We start from the raw sequence: 27,877 nt of genomic DNA on the forward strand, positions 1-27,877 counted from the left end.
TTCTTTGTTTGGTGTCCCAACAGCCTTTTGCTGCATAGTCTATAGCCGGCCATTCACGGTGCGATATAGTAGCTGATAGCTGCTATATCGTCCTGTGCGCGCTCCCGTGGGGGTCGTACATTGCATCCCTAGATCTTGTGGAAAATCCACTCGATCAGGGGATGCGATGTACGACCCCATGTTGCACTATGCAGGTGAGGGAGGGGGGTGCTGGCATATCGGGCGGCACCACCGTGTGTGGGGACCGCCCGATATGTCGGGCATGGGATCGGCCGTCGTCATACATGGTGCATATCGCACTGTGTATATTAACTTGCTGTATAAGTAGATCGGCTATCTATCATTTGTATAGCCTTCCCTGTATTAGAGATATATTCCCCTCTCATTTTAGAATAAAACAAATCTGATAAACACAATTATAAATATTATGCTGGTCATACACCTTGAGACAAAGTCTCAATCAGAGAGACAGACCAATTATCTGACATTGCCATACACTGTCAGATAATTGGTCTATGTGTCTTATGGTTAGTATAGCTGCTGTCAGATCCAAGTAACAATTATTGCATTTTACAGGCATGCTGATAGATTTCTCATGCACGATAGAGCGAAAATTGCTGCTCAGTTACGCCATACACTGCAAGTATTGGCCCAATTAGCCGCTTTTCGCTTTTAGATCACAGTAACCTCTATACACTATTGTTACTGAGGGGTCTATTTACTAGGCAGTGTTAGGAGACAGTGAAATGTGATAAGGTGCCAGCCAATCAGCTCCCAACTGTCATTTTTCAAACACAGCCTGTGAGATGGCAGTTAGGAGCGGATTGGCTTCAGTCAATTCATATTTGTTCCTGTTGTCTCTACCATGGATTCTAGCTTATGACCTGCTCAGCTGACTAGCCTTGTAGCTAATGAAATGTGAGCAAAATGTGTTGTGTGTGAAATGTATAATTTTTTTCTCTAGGAACATTTTTTTAATTTATAGAATTTTTTTGTTTGTTTATGAGAATGTTCCTTTTTTTCAGTATGTTGGCTTACAATCTGTTTGTGTAATTGTTTCAATGATGTACATGAACATGAATAGTGTAAAACATCATAAAAAATAAAAATAATTTAAACTGCATGTGTTTTATATAAAAATATATTGCAACATTCAAATATAAATATTTCATACTACAGTTAAACAGCTATAGGATGGTGTCAATAGTCGTGATTCTGTCACCAGGAGACTAACTTAATAAATGAGATACTAGGGTGAAGTATACTTTTGTTTTCTCCAGTTTTATTATATTTTACTGGTGTGTCCTTCTCTGTTATGTAGAAGTGTTACATACAAATATCGATAGCATTATTACGCTATGCGTGCAGATTCAATTAAGTGTGGAAGCTTTGGCGCATTAACTACAGGAGGCAGATTATGCTGCTTACCCTAACTGCCAATATATTCATAACTATACAGAGTGAGTGTGCGGACACTGTGGCAGAATGAAAGGCAATGAAACATTTAGGATATTCCAGAAACTGATGTATGTTGTCATGGTTATTTCAGTAATGCCAGATTTTTGGCATAGCAATGAACTCTTCCAGTGTCAGTTTATACATCTCAGCTTGTGGGAATTGACTGAGGTGTCACATGAGTAAAGCATGTGCTCTCTGGATCCGTTATATAGACAATGTACTTATGATTTTTAACAAGCTACTTGAAGCACTCAATGATTTAGTGCAGAAACTTAATTCCAATATCCACAATATGTTTATTATCATGTATAAAATAAATAATAAGGTTTTGGAATTACAGGAATTTACAGATATTGTTTTATTTTAAGATATATCAACTGTATAATATAGATATCTGTTTATACATGTTAATATGTTCGCCACATATCTTCTATGTTTTCCTGATGGGGAATTAGGACAGGTGCAGTGGGCACAACTTGGGAGCATAGTTAAACTTTACGGGAACATTGTCATGCGTCACAGGTATGAATCAGCGCTTCCAACATACTAGACCATCCAGTCCCTTGTTCCATCCCATAAAACCAACTTGAATGCTGGGTGCGCCATGAAAGCAGCCTTGCTGTGCAGTGAATGGGATATATCTCAAATGGGACAAAGCTGGGACTCTCCTGCCTAAATCGGGATAATTGGGATGTATACCACCATGCTCTTTTTCACTTAGATTCACAAAAGAGAAAACTGTTATTATGAGTCAGGGGTGTAACTAGGTATTTGAAGACCCCATAGCAAAAGTTTGTAAAGGTCCCTATGTTCCACCCAATGGGGAAAAATTTATAAAACACGTAACTTTGATGGACCCCTGTCAGCTCTGGCCCCATAGCGGCTGCACCCCTTGCATCTGTGGTAGTTACACCCATGTTATGAGGTAATCATATCCACTAAGAAAAATTTTATCATTAAAACATAATTTTATTTGCATCTTTAAAATGACTTAGTTTGGACCTATTTTGTCGTAGAATTTATTAAAAATTTAATTATTGATAAATGTAAAGAAAAAAGTGATGTGATGAATATAGTAAAATTAATAAAGTTTATAAGATCAGGTCACTTTTAACTTTGTTTAGGCAATAGCCATATAATTATTAACCCTTACTCATTTGTAAAAATCAACAATTTTTCTATTTCAGATATATTCCGTACTTTTTCATTCTTTGAGCACAATTATAGTAGCTTTTGGTTTAGATTACTCTCTATTTGTCACTACTATGGATAACTACATTGATATTAACATGCTAGTCACATTTTCAACAAATATAATCGTTAAATACTATATTGCACATTTATAAAAGTTAGTCTTACATCAGCTTACTGGGAGTTTTTTCTAGAGATGAGTGGTTTGGTTTTACTCAAGTATGTTCGCATTTCGAAAACTGCATTTTATTAGCTATCTGGCTCTTACGTGTTTTGGATAGCCAATTGGATAAACCTAACCGCTCATCTCTATATATTCCAAAATTATCTCCTAGAATATTTGCATGTCTCACCTTCTAGATTTCCATATGCACGCATTATTGCTAAGTTCCCTATTACTTCAGAGTATCCATTATCCCAAGAACTAGAGCCAATTAAAAAAAAAAACTTGAATTCTACAATCCCAAAATACACTAAATTCATTAAAATATCCTTGGCAACTAGACTTTTTTTTTTTTGTTGGGTTGTGTTATCAGTCAAATAACATTAGTTTGACAGACTCATGTTGTTCTCTCTTGTTCATCTTGCCTTTTGAAAAAACTCATTCAATGAGGAGAAACGCGTCAAGGTTTTGACCTTTTTCTGAACTGCTGCTCCGTAATTCAGACGGACCATTGCCGCTACAGGAGACTGCACACACTGGAGTGTTTATCCCGGTCACAGACCATTGCGGACCTTGCGGCTCTTATTCTCCACTCTGTGGCATTTCCCCGCTGTCACCACCGCTTACCTGTTTTCAGCTGATCCTGGGTGTTGGAGCTTACATCACATCACCGCCTACCTGTTCCAGCTGATCCCAAGTGTGGAAGTTTACATTACCGCTCCTTGCCCTCTGTTGTCTGCAGGCGGCGGACATCATCTTGTCCGTGGGATCGATATTCTGAGACGGTGCATACCAGCCCGGAGTCTGGAGACTCTTGTAACGGGTAGGCTGAATTTCTATTTGCCCATCATTGCCACTGTGGAATTTTCTGTTGACCGGGTTCTTATTAATCATCATATGTCCATCCATACTGGCTTACTTGGAACTTGAATTTATCAGCAGTGAGTAGTCCCCTTTTTTGGTCCAAGGAGATGCGGATAACCTATACCTCTGGGACAATTGTTTGCCATCTCTATTGAATCATTATACCCAGATTTCTATATTCAGAGGAACTTTTGTCATCCACCCAGGAACTGGTTCATTTTGTTATTCATTTTTTTTTATTCAGTATCAAAAGTGGTTTATTATATCACTGCTTTGTTTTAATTTATGTCCTGAGGAGCTGCAGTTCTAACAGGTCTATTGTTATTGAAATAAATTCATTCATATTACTTTTCTGGTTTGTTCATATGGTCAGGTGTTTATAGACGCAGACACTAGTGTTTTTTACATTCTTGTTCTTCTATAGGGGATTTTTAGCAGATATCCCCTTGTGTCAGCTGCCAATAAATCACTGTTGAATTCCTGTCGTTATATATGAGCGCTCCACCCCTTCCCTTTTTTTATATAACTTGTTCTCTCTTGTGCTGAATTCAATTACGTGCAATTTTTCGCAATGTGCCTTTCAGAACAGGCACATTGCATCCAGCAATATCGCAAGTTTTAGCTCAGATAGAAGCGTGCAGGGAAACTTAAGATATTGCAGTATTTGGCAAATATGTGTGCAGCCGAGCTTAGCAGCAATGCTCAGTGGTACATTGCCTGTAATTGACCTTCCCCCATACCGCCATATTTTCTTCCTACATCAGGTGATTCAGTCACTGACAATGTTTTGCCTCACACTCCTTCAAGGTTCACAGGAAAATTTGCGATTTTAAAGGTATCATAAATGACTGATTTGAGTGCAGCCGCGGCACATCGTCAGTAACTGAATCTCCCCCATTTACTATCCACAGATATTTTACTAGGTATGAAGTATAAGGAGCGTGTAGAAAAAAGTGCTTGCTTGTTATGCTGTTTTACAAACAACTGTGTAAGTTAGGATACATTCAATAAATATCAAAATTAGTTTACTACCTCCTGTAATTCAGTCTTTTAGTGTAGGGAATTCTCATAATATAATATGTGGGAAAATCAGCTATAGACTCATACATATATATTTATATATACTTATTTATTAACAGTTTCTTATATAATGCAACATATTCTGTTGCACTTCACAATTGGAAACATTAATAGAACAAAAATGGGTAATAACAGACAGACTTTGAGCACAATTCAATTCAACGCAAATTAAATAGCATCAGGAAGGAGCTCCGGGAGCTATTCAATTCAGCGCGCTGTTAAGCCCGACTAAGGATTTCTTCTCGCACTCCGTCTGGGGTGCGAGCAGAAATCCGCCAAAACTCTGGGCAGTTTAGTCGGGAGAATGCCGGTTCTCACGACTAAACACCGTGTTTAAGGCGCGAGAATGGGCGTTCTCTGACATAACAGCGTGCTGAATTGAGTAGCTCTGTTAGCTTCTTCCTGGCGCTATTCAATTCACGTTGAATTGAATCGTACCCATAGAGGTAGGAAGGCCCTGCTTGCAAGCTTACAATCTATAGGGAAATAGGCATTGATACACAAGTATAGGTGCTATATATTGCATTTTGGTCCAGCCAGATTGCAGAGGTTCTTGGTGAGCTGTATGATCCAGTCACACAGGAATGTTGGCCAAAGGTCAGGAGGATGTGAAAGAAAGAATATGTGTGAGGTTTTATGTGGACTGTGAGAGGGAGTGTAATTTGATATGGAAGCTATGAAGGTAATGTGGGCTGCTCTGGGATCTGATAAACTTGTCTGAAGAGGTGAATTTTCAGGGAATGCTTGAAGGTTTGGAGACTAGAGGAAAGATTTATTGTGCGTGGGAGGGCATTCCACGGAGTGCAACCCGAAAAAAAAAAGTCCTGTAACCCCGTGAGTGGGAGCAAGTAATGTGTGGGAATGAGAGAGACACAGATCTTGTACTGAGCGGAGAGGTCGGGTTGGGAGATATTTTGAGATAAGTGAAGAGATGTATATTAGTGTGGTTTGGTTAATAGCCTTATGTGTATGTAAAAGTATTTTGTATTGAATAGAAAACTGGTAACTAATGGAGGGACTGATAGAGCGGAGTAGCAGATGATGAATTTTTGTCAAGGAAGATCAACCTTGCAGTTGCATGCATAATGGATTGTAGTGGTGAGAGCCTGTTTTTAGGAAGACCAGTACGGAGACTATTGCAATAATCAATGCTTTAAACAATGAGTGCATGGATTAAAGTTTTTGCAGTGTCTTGTGTAAGATACGGTTGAATTTTGGATGTGTTTTTTAGATGTATGCAACATGTAACATATATATGGTGTACTATATATAACGTAGCCCTCATGGTCACATTAATATCACCAACATAAGTGCTGTATAGCAGTCTGACAAAATGTCCCCTATTTAGTTTTGCTCAATAGTTAAGCAATTCAGGGCCTGATTCAGAGATGGACGGTCCAACTAATGCAGCAGGAGGCGTCTGTAGGAAAAAAGACGCCTCCTGTCAGCATCTGTGATCCACGTACTGTGTCTGAAGACGCAGCATGTGATCACCATCAGTCACGATGGCTGCAGTAATCGCCCATCTGAGTAAACAGAAGCTTACTCAGCATGTGCTCAGCCAGGGTCAGGAAGTCTGCGACGGAAAACAGACCTTGGCCTCATCACTTCCAGAAAGCATTGCCCCATTTTCGTAAAATGCAGGCCAACTATACCCCCGATCCGCCCCCAAATGTCCGCAGCATATCAGTCATGCTGCAGCTTGGGGACACAACATACAAGGATGCAGGACTCGTTCTGCACCTGCACAGACCTCCAACAATCAGAGGTGTACACAAACCATCAGGTTGGCGTGCATCTCTGAATCAGGCCCTGTGCAAATCCGTCCATCTCAGATGCAAATGCAGAAGGTGGTGTCAGACACAACCTTCCTGCATTTGCAATACCAGCACTGCGACCGATGGTCAGTTCTTTGGTCAGGCTGCAGGAGATGAAGCATCCCACAGCCTGGCCGGTGCCTGATCACGCAAGATGAACGTACTTATCTGACTCAGGCCCTAAATCTGTAAGCTTGCTGATCATGTTCAGTGCTATCACATGTAATGTATATTGTACTCTTAAGCACTGTATGTGCTCTCGTTGATACAAGTTAAGTAAACCCCTTTGAAATGTAGTTATGAGAAGTAAATTTATCATGATTGTTGCTTATTTGGCCTAAACAAATTTCTACTTAAGATTTAATACGCATTCAATTCAAACTATAAATGTTGAAACACAAATCTCACCTGATTACTCTTCTACAAAAGATATCTTTATTTTCATCTCTAAGGGCCCTATTTCCTCAAGGTGGATGGGTCTGTTATAAATGCAGAAACAGTAATTTCTGCATGTTTGAATCAATAGACCCATTCACCATTGTTATCTTCAGCGTACAGTAAAGTCCCACTGTGCAATGCATCCATATTAGGGATGGACATTGGAAACCGATGGGTAACAATGCTTCTAAGCATGCACACATTGTAACCATTGATGGTTATAAAACTGAATGGTATTGATTTGATGACTAGTAGCCATCGTATCACTTGAGAATTGATGTCAAAAGTCTGGCAACCATTATTCCGGGCTTCCGATGTTCATCCCTAATCCAAATACAATAGTATGGGGATGACGGTTCATCAATATCTGAAACTGAAAGTTTTCAGAACTTGACTGGAGGTACTAATGACATCTTCAGATGGTGTTAGACTGCTGAGCCCTGCTCCTTCCTACTGGAATTTAAGTTGTGAAGAGAAATCTCTTTGCCTTCTTCAGTCCACGCAGTGCGCATGAATGACCTAAAGTCACGCATGTGCAGTAACAACTGCTGGGAGGAATCAGTGAAAACTTTTGTCACTACTTAAATAGAGGCAAAAGTGTAGATAATAGGGATCACATGAACAACTGTTTTTCGAAGCAATACTGAATTGCTCAGGTAGATTTGGATCTGCCACTGCAAATCACAGTGAGACAGATCTATAATTTGGGCTGTGATATTTATTTATAAATAGTTCCCTAAATCAGTCCCAGGAGGTAGTGGATAGATCCCCTTCAGTATTTGTACCCTGACGTCATCAGACTATTCATATATGAGTAAATGTGACACAGGAGGACACCATGCCATTACTAGAGAGTGAACCATTTGCTTAGAAACCGGAGCTGATAGAGAAACAAACATGTAAGAAGGGCATAGTTTTCCCTGTCACTGGCGCAGCATTACAGGAACTCTCAGCAGTGGTTGCAAGTGTGGGCAGTACCAGCCGGAACCTCCCAGTAACACGCCGCCGCCCGGCCTCCGTTTCCTTCCGGGTGAGTTTTCACTTTCTCTTCTTTTTTTCCTTCCCACGAATCACTTCCTGTGGCCGCAGCCCCCTCCCTGGAGTCCTCTGTGTAGATTATGAGCGTCAGACATTTTCTGGCCGCTGTGGCTGTTGTGTAACGATCGGGGATAGAGACGCGTCAGGTAAGCCCACAGGGTGTTACACCTTCTCCCGGTAACCGGGTCCCCTGGGCGGGACGTGTCGCAGTCGGGTCACCCATCGCCTGTAATACTATACACTTTACAGGACGGGAGAAGAAGAGGCTCCCGATGCGGGCCCATTACAACGACTAGAAGGACAGTAGCTGGGATGTGTCCGTTATTTGAAGCGGGCAGTAGGTGACCCGGGATTAGTGTATATGCGGGTGTGAGGCAGGGAGAGGGCTACAGGTGGCGGTTATTAGGGCTGGTGTTAGAGCACAGAGTTGCCCTGGACAGCCTCGTGTAATGATTGTGCAATAGGGACTATTAATACTCGGCAGTAGTTGTGTGTGTGTGTGTGTGTGTGTGTGTGTGTGTGTGTGTATATGTGCCTGCCTGCCTGCCTGCTTGCTTTTTGGCAATTGTCTTCTAAAAATGTTTCTCCCCCTTATGCCAATGTACCTACAGAAACATGTAAGTGGGGGCCACCTCTTCCCATAGTATTCTGCATAGTCCACAAACGGGCATAAAGAACTATAACAAATAGGGCTGTGGGTATTTATAAGAGGCATTTTAGTTGTCATGGAAAAGAGGAATACACAATATAATACCTGATTGGGTTTAGCTTAAATGTATTATATTTTGGTACTTGTGTACTTTACAGACTCATTGCAGAGAGAACCCAATGTTCTACACTTATTATTATTATCCACCATCATGGTAATGTCTAAATCCCCTTCACGGAGAGGACCCTGACATCATCAGCCAGTGTCCAGCATCATTCCCTACCATCCAAGTGGGCATAGAGAGGGAATATAACCTTGTGGCGAGAAACCGAGCCCGAAGCATGGCGGGCGGACAACTTTCGGTACTTGTGTATGTAAAGTACACAAGTACCATTTAAAACATTAATTGGGTTTTCTCTGCAATGAGTCCGTAAAGTACACAAGTACCTATATTTCTAGAAAGCTTATTTAAAGTAGAAAACCACTTTTGTCTATTGTAGAAGAAGTCTGGTATATTCTGTGATGCCAAATAACCATTCAGTAGTAGCTCTGTAAGTGCACTTACATGTGTCTCTCCCAAATGTCTAATAAACTGACTTGTTAGCAGCAATGTAAAGTACTTTCTTTTTTTACTTCTGACACACGAGACCCCGACACACACACACACACACACACACAGTGTTCGACATCATGACCAATTTAAGAGGAAGATTTATCAAAGTTTGACGAGTTAAAGTGGAGATATATAAAGTACCAACCAATCAGCTCCTAATTCATTTTATATGCTGTGTTTCATAAATGACAGAATCTGATTGGTTGGTACTTTGTCTCCACTTTATTTCTCTAAGCTTTGATAATATCTCCCTGAAAATTCTGTTAAGAGTCAGTATAGAAGATGTTTATCATTAGCGTTTTTTCTATTTCTATAACAAAAGGTAACAGGACTCACCTATGCTGCTGAAGCTTATAGTCTGTTAAGTAGCATAAATTGTCGAGTCTGGTGATACAAGTTCCAGGAAGCAGTGTTACAATACACTAGCGATGACAGTAACAGAACTTCCTGTTTCCAGAAACAAAAGGGGCCAAATGTAATAGGGTGAGAGAAAACGCTCACATTTTTAAACTCAGCCAATGTAATAAAGTCACAGAACATGCAAACTTGAATGTTTTTCAAACTCAATAAACTCAGGATTAAGGGGCCTATGTATCAAAACTGGGAGATAGATAAAATTGGGAGAGATAAAGTGCTAACCAATCAGCTTCTAATTTTACATTTTGCAGACTGTGCTTTAAAAAATGATAGTTGGGAGCTGATTGGTTGGTTATTTGTTACAATTTTATCTCTCTCCCAGCTTTGATACATAGGCCCCTTTAAACTTTCATCCAGGTGTTTCCTGTTTTGAAAATACAGCTCGATCAATGTATTAGTGTGAGAGTTTTACTGCTAAACTCTCACATTTTGTAAACTCTCACACTATTACATTTGTCCCAGGTGTTGGTACTTGCTGTTAATGTAGTCATCCATTGAAATGAAAATTTGCGTTAATTATTATTATAATTAATTTATATGGCTCCACAAGTGTACTGCAGCGCCTTACAAAGTACATAAACAAATAGGTGACCAGTGACTTACAGAACAATACAATACATGACAAGACATGGATAATATGCATTGCTACATTAGCAACCATCACTGTATTATATATAATCACTATATTAAACCAGTTTGAACACTGTAGCTATGCTCCACAAGTTAACAAATTAATATTTAACTGTTGTCTTTCTTCCGATAAGACATAATGGGGTAGATGTATTATAGTGGCACGTTACGTGCCGCTATAACGCTTCCTGCTTCGCCTCTTTACCGAGGCGAAGCAGGAAGCACTACCGGTGAGATGTGTGAACATCTCACCGGCCGGAGAGAGGGAGCGTTAACTCCCCCCTCCGGCGCTACCCGCTACAGACCACATTGCATCAGCCTAGTGCTGATGCGATGTGTGTCAGGCCCGGCCGGCTCCACTGAGCATGCGCGGGATCTCGCAAGTATCGCGAGATCCCCGCGTGCAGCCCTGGAGCCGGTAGCCACCACAACAGGGACAGCGCTGTCCCTGCTTTGGGTATAGGCTAGCGCCAGCCTGTAGCTGTCGATAACGACAGCTACAGCCGGCCGAACGGTCAGACGATCTGACCGTTCGTACATAGCCCAGGCTGTCGGCGCTGCTATCTTGTAGATAGCAGCGCCGATAATGACAGGGGCGCACAGCGCCCCTGTCATTTACCGCCCAGACCCCCGATCATACATCGGGGAGAAACGGTATCAGCGCACTTAACGTGCGCTGATACCGTTTCTGGGCTTCATACAGCTACCCCAGTATATGGTTAGGAGTGCTACTATCCAAACCTTTTTTTTTGTTGTAGTCCAGCATTAGTGTGCTGAAAATTGTTAAAACAAAAGTACATTTTATTTTATATATATTTTTTTTTTGTTCAGCGAAAGCTAATTTCTAGTGGCTGAATTACAAATTAAATTATCTTCTGTTGTGATCAATGTACACTAGTACATACCTGTCATGCTGACACAGGCCCTGATTCAGGGTTGCACGTAATACCAAACTTGATTTTCAGCAAACATTGTGGCCTACATATACAACTTTTTGTCTGAATTGGCATTACTGGGTAGCAATAAAAATATTTTGGAAAATAACAGCAGCCTGACCACTGCAACGAAAATCTGTAGGTGACACTTAACACTTAACACCTGGTGAGTAATTCTCTAGTTGTCTGGAGAGAATCACTTTCAGACAGTTACTGGGTGGCAGTTGCAATCACTTTGTGTGTGAATCAGAAGCAGTACATAAATCAAATTTAATAGCAGGTACGTAGGTCTGTAGCCCTTGGGAGTCTTGTTCTTTTAAGTTACCGGTAGTTCCTGTTAACCTGCTGATTTCTGAAATGCGTTTATTAGAGGTTGTAAATTTTACATTGCTACTCTAGTGAGAGCCCTACAAAATCTCATGGTTGGTGATGCAGATGTAACTTATTTATTTATTTCTGTTTCAACAATCTTTCTAAAAATCACTAAAACAAAACCTGTAAAGCCAGATCCACAGTGCTTTGAACTGCATTCAGTCACTTGCTGACCACCGCTCAGACTTGATTTCAAATAGAGCTAATTATCTTCTATAAGAAAATACATTGATCTCAGGAAATAAAAATCTCAGCATTCCAGTTTCACGTGTTTTTTGAAAGCTACTAGAATCACTACTTGTAGTTTGTAGAAATAGAACTTTATCTATGCTATGTTATAGACAGAAGATGGCATTTATTGCATTTCATATCATTCAAATACACATTTGTTAAAAACATTTTCATATTTAGATTTCTTAAATGTGTAAGATTTACCAAGTGCTCTCTGCTTTTATATTTTAGACTTTCTTTTTGATATTATTTTTAAGGCAATTGTTTGTCATCAAGAGTTTATTTTAGTTATCTGAAGATACAAATGTGCTATGTTTCTGTACTGAATACAATTTTATCCAGGTAACAGCTTTGCTTGTTATTCCAGGACAAAAATAAAGGAAAATTTAAATAAAAAAATTAGCAATTGAAAAGCCTTAGAAAAAGTCAGATGGCGAAACGCGCTTTAACCTTTTCTCTGCATTTATGCCTGTTGCACCCCAGTGTTAATATATATATATATATATATATATATATATATATATATATATATATATATATATATATATATATATATATATATATATACATGGATTGATTGAATTATGTTTTGGTTTGCTGATAGCCTCAGAGTGTATTATTTGTGATTAACACATTGATTTGTGAATGTCTAAATTATGAGATGTGGTATAAATAAGAGTGAGCTGCAGACAGTTTGAAAAAAAATCTTAGGCGAGACAAATATACACAAACATTCTATGAGAGTCTCTAACAAGCACAGCTTGTTACCTTATTATTAACTAATCAGCAAATTCCACTGCTTTAAATTCCAAGTAAATAATATATAGAGAATGTCATGCACTTCAAAGTATTAAGTACAGCTTAATTTAGAGAGAGTGTTGCTATTCTTCTCTCAGTAAGAAAACATGAATTTGGACAGCACATGAGTGCAACATTGTTGTCAAAAGTGGGTGTCTGATACAACCAGAGGTAGCTCCTACCTGTCAGGGGGGCTGGAGCTGCCACCAGCCTGTGGATATATATATATATATATATATATATATATAATTTGTAGTGAAAGGATGGCACTTGGTCTCAACAGCACTTCTAATAAATAACAGGCACAGCCTGGATATATAGTCAACATTTTAGAGCGTTGGCTCTTTTATCAAGACATGCAGTACAATGAACAAAAAGAGACATAAATACCTGTGTATCCACCCAGTGAGTCAAGTTCCCGTCCTTGCCACACACACTGGAAACCTGGTGACCTCATCAGTAAGCGACGACACCCGGGATCCAGCAGGGAGGTGTGGTTAGGGCTGTGCATACCATTACCATGGTGACAAAAAAACTATATAAAATCAGAGGCATAATCATACATAAAGAGCAGCAGATAAACATAAAGAGCATTACAGCGGCTACTCAGAGGTGCAAACACATCAACCACATTGTTTGCGATAAGGATAAATGTTAAATATGCACAATCAAGCAAAACCATGTAAAATGGATCTGGATGCTGGACACTCCAAAATATATGGTACTGACCATGAACTAACACCAGTGTGTGTGGCAAGAGCGGTAACTTGGATCTCACTGGGTGGAGACACAGGTATTTGTCTCCTTTTTGTTCTTTGTACTGCATGTCTTGATAAAAGAGCCAACGCTCTGAAACGTTGACTATATATCCTGGCTGTGCCTGTTATGTATTAGAAGTGCTGTTGAGACCTCGAGTGCCATCCTTTCACTATATATTACATCTGTCTGCTGTAGAGCCACCTGGGCATGCTGTGGAGGCTGGGTTGTGTGCCAGATTATCTCTATTACATATATATAATATGACATTTGGGTTAAAAAACCTCACTACACCACCGGTGAAATAGGTGGCTTAAGTATACCCTATTAGCAGAATTGTATGCCATTACTAAATGGTGCAGCAACTGGGAGGTCTGCCTCAGGGAGGGATCTCTTCCGTTGCTCCTCCCCTTCTCTTGGCGCGCTTCCTTGCTATGCTGCCCGCCAAAGAGCCTCTCACCTTTCCCCACGTAGAGTGGCCATCTTCTCCAGCAGCTTAGAGTTCCTGCAGTTAAGTGGCATTGGGGACCGTGTAATTCCTCCTATACCTCGCAGCCTCCATCTGTGCAACTATAGTTATTTTCTCTTTTCTCAGAGGGTGTATGGGTGCCTGAAGTGTTCTTTTGTTCTTATACTCACTATGGTTCAGTCTAGTAACTTGTACCTTACTTTCCCTGTGGGTGAATATCCTTGCAAACACTATGTGGGTTGTTTTATTCACAGTTTTGGTGCACACTTTATTGACATGATGTCCTCTAAAGGGAGCTCTTCCAGAGCTGTTGCTGACAAGGCTCCTGGCCATAGATTTACCTCATGTATCATGCCAGAAAAATCTTCAGAGCTAGGCGCCAGACCGTGGGGGGCTCTGCAAAGCATGTTTTTCTGAGCCACAGAGGGCTAGTTCCCCAGTTACATCCCCATCTGAACAAGCTTGGGCTAATACCCTTTCAAAGGCTATGCTGCAGCTGTCTCAACAATTATCTCTGTCTAGACAAGCGCCTACAGCAGCACCCAGTACTAGTAGCCAACCGCCCTCTGTGGAGCCTGCTTGGGTTTCTGGTTTATCTCAGTCTGTCAGGGTTTAGTGCAGGTTTCATCCTCCCTACTGCGGATGTTAGATTCTGCAGTTGTATGCAATGAAAAGCGTCAGTTATCTGCCCCGGACATGCAGAATGATCACTCTAACGTGTTCTCCATAGGCGAAGGAGCCTGTGTCACAGGAATCTGACTTTGAGTAGTGAAGTGCGGTGAGGTCAATGGCTGGAGAGGTACACATAGAGATGGGTCTGAGTGCTGGGAGCCTGTCTCACCCCCTACTCACTGTAACTCTCCCCTCACTACACTAAGCTTCAGTGTCCAATGATTTTCCCACCTGCATCACTGTGTCTTCTCTTGCTTCTGCTGACTGAGCTCAGATCACTTAACACTGCAGTGCACTTCCTGATCACATGACACATCCATGGTGTCCATCCTCCGGGACATGCCTTTATTAGCTCTCTTTCTGTGGAACTTATTGCCCTTGGTGTGGCCCTGCCCCCAGCTCTGCAAGCAGTGTCTGACTATACAGAAGCGAGGCTGAGCTGTTGCTGCCTCATCTCTCGTCTCCCTGCAGTCCCAGGGAGCTTCATAAAGCTGGTGCGTGTTAACTATAAAAATGATTACAATAAACAAAGAAGATGTTTATAAGTTTTATAAATATATATTCTTTGTGCTATTTTAATAATTTTTCTATCAAATATCAGGAATATGACAGGGGAGGCTCTGCCTACCCTGACTGGACGACTTTGAGGAATCCTCAGTATTAGAGAAGTATTCATACAGTTGTCGGAGGCCTGGAATCGGCATCATCGCAAATTCCAGCCTTTCCGACATATGGTTACCTTTTATTCTCCCTCGGATTCAATATTTTGAACCCGGAGACTTTATGGGCATCAAGGATGTTTATCTCTGTCTCAATCTGGCAGGATAATTAATCCCTTCATTTCGCAGTGCTCAACGAGCATTTTCATTTCCAAGCCCTGCTGTGTGGACTCTCGACGGCATTTTGAGTAGTCACAGAGGTGATGTCCGTCATGGCCGCAGTCCTCAATCATCAGGGAGTCAAAGTTTTTCCCTACCTGGACGACCTTCTACTCATTGTCAGGACGCCGTCCAACCTGGAGTCTCACCCCCAGTTATCCATAAACTTGTTACAGGCTCACGATTGGATCCCTCTTGTTCAGGCTCAACAGATGCTCCATTTGGGAGCTTTTCTAGACACACTGTCACAACGAGTCTTCCTGCTTGTAGACAAGATCTTGGAGGTTCAGTCACTCATTCCATTGCTTTTCAAATGGAGGACAATCTTGATCCATCTCTGCATGAGAGTTCTCGACAAGCTGGGACCTGTTATCCAAATGGAGTGGGTCTCGCCTTTCAAATCCGCTCTTAGTTCATCCGTCTGTCTCCGGAGACAAGACAGTCCCTACTATGGTGGTTACTCGAACCTCACTTGGACAAGGGATGTCCCTTTTAGATAACATCTTGGACTATTCTTACAAAGGATGCCAGCATCCGGGGATGGGGTGCAATAACCCTCCACACAACCTTTCAGTGTCTCTGGTCCTCTCAGGAGGCAAGTCTTCCCATTGAAGCTTGAGAATATTAATCTGTCTACCTAGCTTTGGTGCAGGCTTGTCACCTTCTTCTGGGCCTCCCGGTCAAGGTCCAATTGGACAACCCAACTACTGTCTCTTACATAAATCACCAGGGGGGCATGAGAAGTGCTCAGGCCATGAGGGAAATGGTGCAAATTAGTGTCCTAGGCCGATAAGCATCTTCCTGCCATATTGGTGGTCTACATCCCCTGAGTGGACAACTGGGAGACAGATTCTTAGCAGTCAGGATGTCCACTTGAGGGAGTGGTCCCTTCATCCCACGGCTGTACAGTTTCTGATGGAGCTATCCATAAATCATCCTGATGGGTTCCAGGCAGAACTGCAGGGTGGACAAGTATGGCTCTTGTACTCGGGATCCAGAGGGCTATCTTGTCGACGCCCTGTTGGCTCCATGTGAGTTCAAGATAGTCTTGACTTTTTCCTCTCACCGCTCTTATTCCCAGAGTTCTTTACAAGCTCCGAGAGTAGTTCTGGCAAGTCTGATAGCTCCCTGTTCACCTCATCGTTCCTGGTACACTGATATCCTTCAAATTTCGGTGGCCCCTCCTTGCTGTCTATCTCTTCGTCTAGACCTTCTCAGTCAAGGTCCCTTTCATTAACACAATCTGCTGACTCTGGCTTTGATGGGGAGGCTATTAAAACAGCCATACTGAAGGTGAGGGAGTCTGTACTTGGGTCTTCAGTTCTCTGAAGGTTCACGTTTTTGACCTTCCTGTTTTTTTTCATAATAAACTTGCGGTCATTCCTGCTATCCAAACTTTCATGCAGGGGCTGTTGCACATTCAGCATTTCTTCGTGCCTCCGGTGGTGCCTTGGAACCTGGGCTTGGTTTTTACGATGCTTCAGAAGCCTCCTTTCGATACGCTAGACTCTGTGGACTTGTGGTTCCTGAACTGGAAGACTGTTTTCTTACTGGCCATAGGCCAGGAGAGTTTCCGTATTATCGGCCTTGTCACATAGGTAGCCATTTCTTGTGTAGCGTTCACTCTAGGTCCGGCTCCAGACAGGGCGCCGGACCTAAAGAAAGGGCACCTCTGCGTGCACCCGAAAAGAAAGCCGAACCAATGAAAAGGGGCGTGTCTTTATGGCTCGTCCCCCTTTTTGTCACTCTTGCGCCCGGCATCCATTCACCGGCGGTGACTGCTGCACCACAGTCTTCCCCATCCGTGGGACACTGCAGCCCGTGGGAGGGGTCAGAACCCGCAGGCTGTTTCAGCGGGGTGCCGCACCGAAGGGCAGGGTGCTTTCTGCCCTTTAGAAATAGAGCAGGGTGTGGCTCCCTGCTGAAACAGCCTTGCGGGAACACTACTTGTGTCTTTAACCAGGACCGCGCAGTCCTTCGCACAAATTTTGAGTTCCTTCGTACAGAGATAGAGATGGAACCACAATCTGAGGGGTAGCCCAGCACTTCGGACCCATCATTGCGTATCTTCGATGATATTCGAATCTATGTCTCTAGGACTAAGGACTTGCATTGCTCTGATACTGTCTTTTTTTTGATGCTCACAGGCGCAGATGGCCTGTGTCGAAACAATTGATCGCCAGGTGGTTTAGAGCTGTTATCTGCCATGCTTGCATTTCCGGTGGTCGACCTGTCCCTGAGTCGAAAAAGGCCCACACTACCAGGTCAGTGGGGAGCTCTTGGGCTGCTTGTTGTGGAGCCTCAGCGACACAGCTTTGTAGAGCTGCCATCTGATCTTCCACCCACACTTTTGTTAAATTCTACCGCTATGACACCCTTGCTTCCCGCATTGTCAGTTTCGGTCGCAGGGTGTTATCTTCCGCACAGAAGCGTCCCCTTCCTTAGGGACCTCTATGGGACGTACCCAATGTCTCCAAGGTCCCCCACAGGAGGAACAAAAATCCTGTTATTCCATTCTCACACCTCAGATTCACAAAATTGTCACCCATAGTGAAAAAAAAAAAAAAAAATTATATTTTTCTAGTTGTACTTTGTATCATGCATATTTATTGTGCATAAGGTTTTGGAACTGCTGTCATGTTGTTTTCTTGTGATGAATGTGTGTTTTTTTTTTTTTTAAATCACTATTCGCAATGTTTTATATAGGTTATTCGAGCCAAGCTGTAAAATCTGCTCTTAGCTGACTACTTGATGTGAAATACCACAGTTTATGGTGGGGAACAAATGGATTTTATTTTACTTCTGTTACAGGGACAGGTCAGCAGATAAGAAATAAACAGCCAATTGCACCTTGCCATCTACTAGCAACCTCATCTGCAGACTTGCAAATATCATTGTTTTGAAGAAAATTCTATCTTTGGATTAATGCAGGTACATTTCTTTGCGTGATTTAGAAGTTAGGTAGCTCTCCAGTATGTTTGATAGCCTTGGCCGCCGGTGGCTGGGGCTGGGTAAAGAGGAGAGGAGAGCAACCAATCAGATGCCTACATTTATCTTGTACATTCTAAACAATGGTAGCTGGCATCGTATTGGTTGCTATATGGGCAATATTTTTCTTTTTGAAACATGTTACTAAATCTGGTCCTGCTATCATTAGGAGTATTTAAAATAGATTTTACAAGAATTTTAATATGTAGTCCTGTTCTAGCTCTCCCAGGTCACTCAAAGCAATCTGTACATTATCTGTGTGTTGCTGTATCCCTGTTTCTGTAGACATTTGTTTTATTTTTCTTTCAGTGTTAAGCATATGGATTTCATCAGCCAAGACCAATTTTTCGATATGTAAGATAGTTCTTCCTCTTGAACACAGCTGTAACATGTCAGTATTACAGGACTTTGATATGTAAGCAATTATCTATTAGAAATATTATCATTTTCTTAAGGATTCACACAGCAAAACATTACATTGTGCACTGCATTTACAGCCATACACCTTTCACTTTTTTGCATGTATACCCAAAATCCAGCACGGTTCATTATATCATGAAGTGTCAGTAAAGCATTGTTTGGGAGCAATTCAATGTCCTGCGGCTGCACACACATCAGCCAGTTGCAAAGTTTTTCTGCGTACCTCTTTGTGATGCAAGGGAAAACTTGCAATGTACCCTCCATCCCAGTTGAATTGCCACTCTTTTGACAAATAAATATGAAAGGTTGCCCACTATGCTCTCTAAAGCCGGCTACACATTAGAACAATGTGTAGCTGGCGGCGACTGGAGCCTGCATCGGCAAGTGCATACACACTTGCACAATGCAGGGGGCGACGGCACGTTGTTGGATGCAGGACTGCGCAAATCGGGCATACACACTTAACGATATGCCCAGTTTGTTGTTCCGATTTGCAGGTAACTTCAAATCGAGCAGATATCGTTTAAGTGTGTACCCAGGCTTACACTCCTCTGCAGGTGGATACATTGTTCATGAGAGGTCCCCAAATTAGATACATAGTGACGTTTTGGTAGACCTTCTGTGTTGCTTTGCAGAAATGCACTATGGAGGTTGGTTAAACTTGTACACATTAGCAGGGCCAGGCATGTCATAGCAATCTAATGTGGGCCATACATCAGCGCTCCAATTCCCCGCTACTCTGACTCCAATCGGCGACCAAAATTGCAGATCACTGACCTCAGTTATCGGCGATCCATCGGCGGATTGGGGAAAAACGGCATGTTAAAAATCCTGACTTGCAGATCCCGATCATTTTTTGGTCTGGATCGGCGAATCGAAGATTTCCACCATTTTGGATTTCACTGATACTCCAGCAGAACAGGGAATTGGGACAATCCATCGTAGATGTATGGGCAGCATAAAGATTGCCGTCTGAGCTTTATGCTCTGTACCACATCCCATCAGTACACTGTGGTAAAGATGTAGGAGGAGCTTTAGTTGTCTGTGATGGAGTGGGATTTTTTATCAAATGCTAACACTGTACAGTGTAGTTTGCCTTCACAGTTCTTATTTTTGAAAAAAACAAAATTAAGCTGTCACTTTACATCGAAGTCCGTACACTTCACAAGCTTCTTAAGATGATCTGTCATCACCATATATGCCCAAATTGCTGCCTTTAGAGCAATTGTAGCACCTTCTAGCAACACATATAACAGTGGCTATGCTGTAAACCGCATCAAGTTAATAAGGGACCATACCACGGGCCTGATTCAGAAATGTATGCTATGCAGATGTTTACACAAGTTGGAGCACTTTTTTGTCGATGCGCATGTGTCAAGGTACTCGGCAATCCTGTAATCTAATGGTGCATACACAAAGTCAGACTTGCTAGATCAATGATGAACGATTTTACCAATGATTTCAGAAACCATGAATGATTTCTGACAGATTTGGACGATTTCATTCATTTAAATACTAAGTGCAGTTGATTTCAGATATCGTTATCTGAAATGCGGGCACGCGCATTGTTCATCGGTGCATGTCAAACATGTCAACGATCTAAACGATATAACAAATTTTACAATCATTATCGTTCATATCTTCCTGAAAATCTGACTGTGTGTACCCTCCATAAGGATCTGCGACTGAACTGCATATTTGTACGCAGTTGCTTGGATTTGCGATGCTGCCAGTGGGTGTCTCAATGCAATCCCCGGCAGCTGCAACATTTATATATTTTTCACAGACCAGCTGTGTATGTGACCGCACCTGATGTGACAACAGCGTACAACTCTGAATCGGGCCCCACATGTATTACTTTTTATGTATTGTAGTCATCTAGTAACTTATTTTACTGGTGAATATTCAGTTGAGGATTTTTTTATCATCTTTTTTTTTTTTTCTTTCTTCCCCTCCAGTGTCCAGATGACCAGTCCAGGTATGAAAACCACTGGTTTCAGTACATTTTTATATATTTTTTTTTTCTACATTTTTGTGACTAATTATCTTTTTTTTTTTTTTTTTTTTTTTTTTGTTATTAGAGCTTTATAATGTGTGGAAAGGACAGTTGTTTATCCAGGAAAAGCTGGTGTGTGATATTGCATTACAGTCCCCAAGCAATTGCTGCATCCCAGCTCAACTGTAAGCATGAACATATTCCTGTTTGGGTGGAGTATTTCTATTTCTTTTTATTACAATAATATTGGGTACATTTTTTTTTTTTTTTGTCCCCCACCAAACTGGAACTGGGCTTTCCCTGCCAGCTTATGATTCTAACAGCGTTCCAAGCCTTCTGGGTACACAATCCATAAAACACACCTCTCTATGTGCCACCTCTCTACTGTGGAAGTAGAACTTTGCATTGGTGATACTATTGAAACCTTGCAATTAGAGATGAGTGTTTTTTTTTGTTGTTGTTGTTTTTTTTTTACTCTGTTATGTTCGGATGTCAAAAACTGCATAATACTGTGTTTCCCCGATAATAAGACACTGTCTTATTTTTTTTTTGGTTCCAAAAAACACCATAGGGCTTATTTTCGGGGTAGGTCTTATTTTAACTAACATTGACAGCCCCTTATGCAGGCCCCCCTGTAGCAGTGCCCCTTATGCAGCCTCCCTTGTGTAGCAGTGCCCCTTATGCAGGCCCCCCCCCCCCGTAGCAGTATCCTTTTATGCAGGCCCCCTTATTGCAGTGCAAGTACGGTACTTACCTGAGTCACCGCCGTCCGGGATGTCCCTTTCACTTGCACGCTGACTGGATCTAATATGATCCAGCAGGCGCGGCCGCACAGGATCCTCAGCGCGCGGGTGACGTCATGACGTCACCCGCGCACTGCATGACTGGGAACGCTGGTCTCTGCAGCGTTCCCAGCTCAAAAAGAAAAAAAGGTAGGTCTTATTTTCGGGGTAGGGCTTATTTTAGACCGGGCTACAAAAGTAAGGGTAGGGCTTATTTTCAGGGTAGGTCTTATTATCGGGGAAACACGGTATTGGCTATCCAGCCTTTACGTGTTTTGGAATTCTTAAATTCGAGTAGCTGACTTTCTTCATCTCCCTGGACTTACAGTAGCTAAAAATTTCCTGTATTTCTTCTGTGCTCATTTGTTTATGTACTGTGTTGCGCCATAGAAATAAAGGATGATAATAATAATAGCCAATAAGATTAATCTGAACTCATGCAAACTTGCGCTAATTTGGCGAAAAGAACAGAGTCAAAACCAAACCGCTCATCTCTACTTGCAATGTCATTTTGATATTGCTGCAACTGTTTCCATTAGGGATTCATCAAATCCAGGTCTTTCCTGCAACACAGGGCATGTCCATTACCGTTAGATCACTATACAAGTACAGACAGAGATCTTGGATGAGGTCCCATTACACTGCTTGTAAAATAAAAAAAAAAGTCCATGTTCCCCCACAAAATTCCTCAGCACCATAACACTGTGTAAACCACTTTTTGGTGACACTGACACATTTTGTATGGTTGTTGTGCAATTAACAATGTCTGATTGTCTGTAAAAAGGACTATTTGCCCCTGTCTTACCTTATTTTGTTATAAAGACCTTGCCACATGGGTCCCTCGTGCCTACAGTAGTGCAGTCACAGCATAAAATAATAATAATAAAAAAAGTCAAACTGTATTTGTTGCTAGCGCTGTAAATTAATCAAAGAATTCATAATATGCCCATACTTGTTACCCCTAAACTCAAAGTCGAGCTGACTTTTGGTGGAGATATCTGGGTAGCTCTCATTTTGTATGAGTATGTTTTAATTAGTCATGGAAAAGTGTTGCAACCAACCCTCTCCTAATTCTGTCTGCTTTCTTTATATAATGCCTTTAAAATAAAGATTTTGACTCAACTATGCATTAAAAAAATAAAAATAAAAAATCATAGGATGGACTATGATATTAATTATTCCCAGTGAACCCAGCTGATATCCTAAACTAGAAATGTAGGCATATTTTTTAATTATTAATTACCCCAATCATGTAAGGTTAGAAGGAGATTTTATTTTTTCTTTCTCCTCTTGAGCCCCACCCACCTTAACCAGCTGGGATCTGTCTCTGAACCCTTGATTTAGTAGACACTTCTCCCTGAGGCATCTAAATCTTGTCAATCGGCATTCTTTGAGATTGGGTATGTAGTGTGGCACTGATGATGCCCTGGTTGGAATGAAGTCCATAACCATTACGGCACTGTAATGCAGCTGTGTGGGTTTCCTCCCGCTGGTCTGGTTCCTCTCAAATTCTAAAGTTTATACTGCTAGGATTATTGGCTCTTGGTGTAATATTTTTTTTTTCTCCTTCATCCACTAGGGGATACTGGACACTAGATGTACAGCGCTGAGAAATGGCGAGTCAAGTCCAAGCAGCGCTGTTGTAGTAACAGAGGGACACGGCATCTCCTCCTCCTGTGTATTTAGAGGTGGAGAGCTGCTGATATACTACACATTTGCCCTAATCTGAGGGCACGTTTAACTACGGGCTGGTACAGCAGGCTTTAGGGCTGTTATTAGTTAGCAGCTCTTGTTAAATGTGCCCTCGGATAAGGGCAAATGTGTAGTATATCAGCAGCTCTCCTTTAATAACAGAGGAGTAGACGCCGCGTCCCTCTGTTACTACAACAGCGCTGCGCTGCTTGGACTCTGCTCGTCATCTCTCAGCGCTGTACATCTAGGGTGCAGTGTCCTCTGTGGACTCGGAAGAAAGGGATTTATTGGTAAGTACCAAAATCCTATTTTTTTGTTTTGAAAATCTATTTATTTCAAGAAATAATTTCAAATTATAAAGAGTAGATACACAAGGTAATAAATACAAAAACACATCAGCCGATGACAAATAGATCCACAACATAAGTGGCCAAAGGAGGTAGAGGGAGGGGGATAATAATATCAACATAACTGATTTAATCACTATATAAACCCCATACTTACATATCGCATCAGAGAAATGACATCACTAAGCCACATAAGATCTGGACATCCTAATATCAATAATTATAAGCCTTGTGAAATAATTACCTCAAATCGTATTAATAAAAATACAGGAGAAAAACAGATAAGGGGTGGAAGAATAGTGAGGAACACTCCCAAACTCCTTATTATATCAGGAAAATCTATAATAGAATAGTTACCAATAATACCTTTACTATAATAGATTAACAGAGGCTCAGGAATAACAAGCTGTGTAAATAATATAGTTTTGGTTATATCTAAATTATCAAACACAGCTTAGGAAATTTGTGATGCAAGTACTATGAAGTTGTTTCAAATACTCAGAATCTTAGCCTGTGTAGATTGATCAAGAGTCTCAATGTGGACACCCCATTTTTTTTATAAAACCGTTGAACTCCAGATTCTATTGCTGGAAAAACAGCTTACCTGTCAAAATACAATAGTTTAAAAAGTAAGGTCTTAACGGCTTCCAAAAAGGGAGGGGCACAATATTACCTTCTTGGCTGCCGTGACAATAACCGAAAGCAGAGGTATTGATGGCTTTAACTCTGGGCCTAAATACCATTCTGAAGAATTTGCACACAACATAGCTAAAGAGTTACATCTAAGATTAAGTTTGAATATACTATTAATAAAACATAGTTTTTCACAGAACTTATGAATTTTGGGCAAGACCAAAAATTGTGAAAAAAGGTTGCATTGGGATGTCTACATTTGAGACCTCTACCAGATTCATCTGACACCATGTGCCGTCTTCGAGCCTGGGAGACATAAGTGCGATGTATAGTATTCAGATGTACTTCCTGTAACCAGGAACAGCACAAATGTTTTAATGTGGTATCATAATGCATGAGTATATGCATCACAGAAGAAATAGAAGATATATCTGTATGCCACACAGATACTGATTGAGCCCGTAATTTATCACTGAATTTATCAACCTTATAAGAACATAAGTGTTTAGTTTTATATGGATGTAGGGTTAGGAGCGACAACAGTCTATGAATAGGGTCTATATTATAGACCCCAATTATCCAGAACATTCTGGTGCGAGCTTAAAGTGAGACTTGAAGATCCATAAAAAACTGATTATGTGGTAATTGGGCCTTGTCCTGTAGGGCCTTAAAAGTCAGAATTATACCACCTGGGTCAAAGACCTCTTTAATCTTGGAGATACCTTTCACCTTCTGCTACTGCTGTAATTAACCCTAGTTTGTGTGGTAGAGAATTTATACTGTAACCCCTGTGGCAGGGACAGGAGGTGATGATTGCACATCCTCTTTGGAATGCTGTGTACTATGTTGACATTATGTAAATGAAAGTTCAATATTAACTGAAATATGCCACATTAATGTATCTGCCATGTTCGGTGTAAACCCTGTGCAGCTCCATTTCTGAAATGGGTAACTGTTCTTTCTTTGTTACGTTGTGTACAAACAGGCCATATAAGCTAGAAATAAAAGAAGTTATCCGATTGTCTGAACTAAGAAAAAAATTACCAGAGCAAATATTCCACAATACCGATTTCACAGGTCAAGAAGGTAAGCATGATCTACCAGGTATATTAAGAGACCTTGCTGTGTCTTATTCCAGTAACTCTCATGGGCCTGATTTAGAGTAGATTTCAGTTTTGTGACCCCAACATGTATGGAGCATTTTGCTGTAAAATTGACATGCTGTGCAAGTATGCAGCCGCAAAAAAGCCGTGCTACCTAGCAGACGTATGCTAGTGGTCATCATCAGCAATATGTACACAATGCAACAAATCAGGTGCGCTAATTAACCAGAAGGTATATATTTTATTGTGTTTATTGTATGCAAAAGTGAAACTGTGTGATGCAAATGCATATTTATTGACTAACTGATTTTTAAATAAATTTGTTTCTTGACACTTGTGTGGTCACTTGATCAAACTAGCGCTCCACTTTCTATGTACACAATGGCCCTGAAAACCACATGTTTCAAGTCTCCTACAAGAGCATTTGGACATAGTCTACTCTAAGCGGGCAGTTCAATTGTTTTACAGGGCGCCTAAACTAATGGACGCCCGACGGAGCAATTCAATTGTTGCTCCGTTCGGGCGAGCGTAGCCGTGGTTAAACATCTTTCTCGCAGCCTCATGAGGTGCTAGCAGAAATATACGAAAAGTTGGCTGTTTGGGCACCCAAAGCAGGACTTTAAATGGGGTTAGCTGCTATACGCAGCTAAACCCTGTGCGTCCAAACGGAGCAACAATTGAATTGCTCCCCAAAAAATGTAATCTCCCCCTAAAAAGACCACATCTCCTGGGGGAGAGCCACACTTACATGTGCATACCACTACTGGAATGAAGTTGCGCTTGCACACCACTGATCATCCTCTACATGTATAGGAGATCTAAACTTCAACTTAAGCTCAACTCAAAGTTCCACATAGTTTTTTATTGCACATGCACAGTAATAGAGAGAATTGTTTTACTCGTTGGAGTTGCTTCCACCTTTAAATCAGGCCCTATGATCATAGGGTTGTTTCATTAGGATCCAGATGAGTATTTTATGTGTCTTTGGAAGTATCTCTGTTTTATTTTTTCCACTGCCACTTAGCACTACTTAGAGAGTCCATAATGGTTGGCTGTATTTCCCCTTCGTGCTAGGGACCTGGAAGTGACGTGAGTGAGGGCGGAAGTGCAGTTCCTGCCCATGACAGCCAGCTAAAGAAGTACTTTGTCCCCACTTATATAAGATTGATGTCCCCTCGCGGGCTCGCAGTGCTCGCCGCGCTTCGGGAACGGTGGCTCGCTACTCTCGCCACATGGTTATATATTCCCCCTCTATGCCCACTTGGATGGCAGGGAATGACACGGGATACTGGCTGATGACGTCAGGGTCCTCTCCGTGAAGGGGATTTAGACATTACATTCCATAATACCTGCTCAATATAATTTCAAATCTATTTTGAAGATGCTTCATATTCTTAAGCTGATGGTCTCTGAATTTACAGTGCACATAAGCTGTGCTGCATTGCTTCTTTTTTCACATTCATACAACTATTTTTTTTTTTTATGGTTAATTTTTAAATTGTTTATAAACACTCCAGTTTTGTGTCATGTGTACAATAATTGTAACTACACAAGTGTAACCTGCTGTAGTAATTGATTATATTTCAGTTCATAATTTTTTTTCTTTTTTTTATTGGTTTTATCTTGCTTTTGAGATTTCTTTTGTTTTAATTCTGAAAATGTCAAGTTTACTGGGTAACCCAATAAAATATTCCCAAACTAAGTGTACTTAGAAAAAGGAAGCACAAAAAAAGGTATACAAATGTTTTATCCCTCTGTTCAGTGGGTTTCGAAAACAGATGAAACCTCACATCCTGTAGAAACCATGACTTTTATTTTGTTCTTGTTGTCTTGTCTGCTGCGTCATAATTTCATAATGTCTGCTGACTCTACAGTGTGCTGTGAAAGTGTCTACTCCAGTCTCTACTCCGTAATCGCCTCCAATGTTATTGGATTGGAACTTGACAAGTTGCTGCAGTTGTTGAAAGATCAGGACTTGGTAAGAACTTCTCTGTACATGTCTTTCATTTTTTTTATTTAACAAATATCTGATAACAAACCTTGTTCAACAAATAAAATTGAGAACGCAAAGAGCATGCTGTTACTGATATAATTTTTCCTTTTGGAAAAAAGTTTGCATATATGAAGAATAAGTAACAGGTAGATATATACGATGTGGTGGGGTTGACTGGAATAAGGGAGTAAGTGGGGGAAGAAAACATTAAGAAGAAAAGAGAGAATATTAAATATTCGCCTTATGAGGCAAGATAAATTGTGGGTAAAGTTTCCTTGTGCAGGGGACTTCTTTTCGGTGGTAAGAATCAAGGAAGAGCTAAATAACCCAAGAAAAACTGGTTGGCGGATTGCCCTTGGGAGAATATCAATGAGGCCTAGATCTGGTCAAATGAGATGTTTATCATGGTAAGTAATCCTTTCCTAGTGTGCGATGAACTAGACATATGAAGTTA

The 27,877-nt window shown here is 41.1% G+C and overlaps 1 protein-coding gene across 1 annotated transcript in view; it reads left to right on the top strand.

Moving 5' to 3' along the window:
* Nucleotides 1-18,766: 18,766 nt before the first annotated feature.
* The window catches only part of TASOR2 (transcription activation suppressor family member 2), a 115,989-nt gene continuing 106,878 nt past the window's right edge, over nt 18,767-27,877 (top strand). The window contains exons 1-5 of the mRNA XM_088468704.1: nt 18,767-18,872; nt 20,836-20,855; nt 20,959-21,058; nt 25,313-25,413; nt 27,305-27,408. Of these exons, the coding sequence (XP_088324830.1) occupies nt 18,847-18,872; nt 20,836-20,855; nt 20,959-21,058; nt 25,313-25,413; nt 27,305-27,408 (351 nt within the window). The 5' untranslated portion in view covers nt 18,767-18,846. The remainder of the gene's footprint in view (nt 18,873-20,835; nt 20,856-20,958; nt 21,059-25,312; nt 25,414-27,304; nt 27,409-27,877) is intronic.

The sequence above is a fragment of the Taudactylus pleione genome, unplaced genomic scaffold, assembly GCF_031769625.1.
Source record: "Taudactylus pleione unplaced genomic scaffold, aTauple2 ptg000086l, whole genome shotgun sequence".
Taxonomy (NCBI): Eukaryota; Metazoa; Chordata; class Amphibia; order Anura; family Myobatrachidae; genus Taudactylus; species Taudactylus pleione.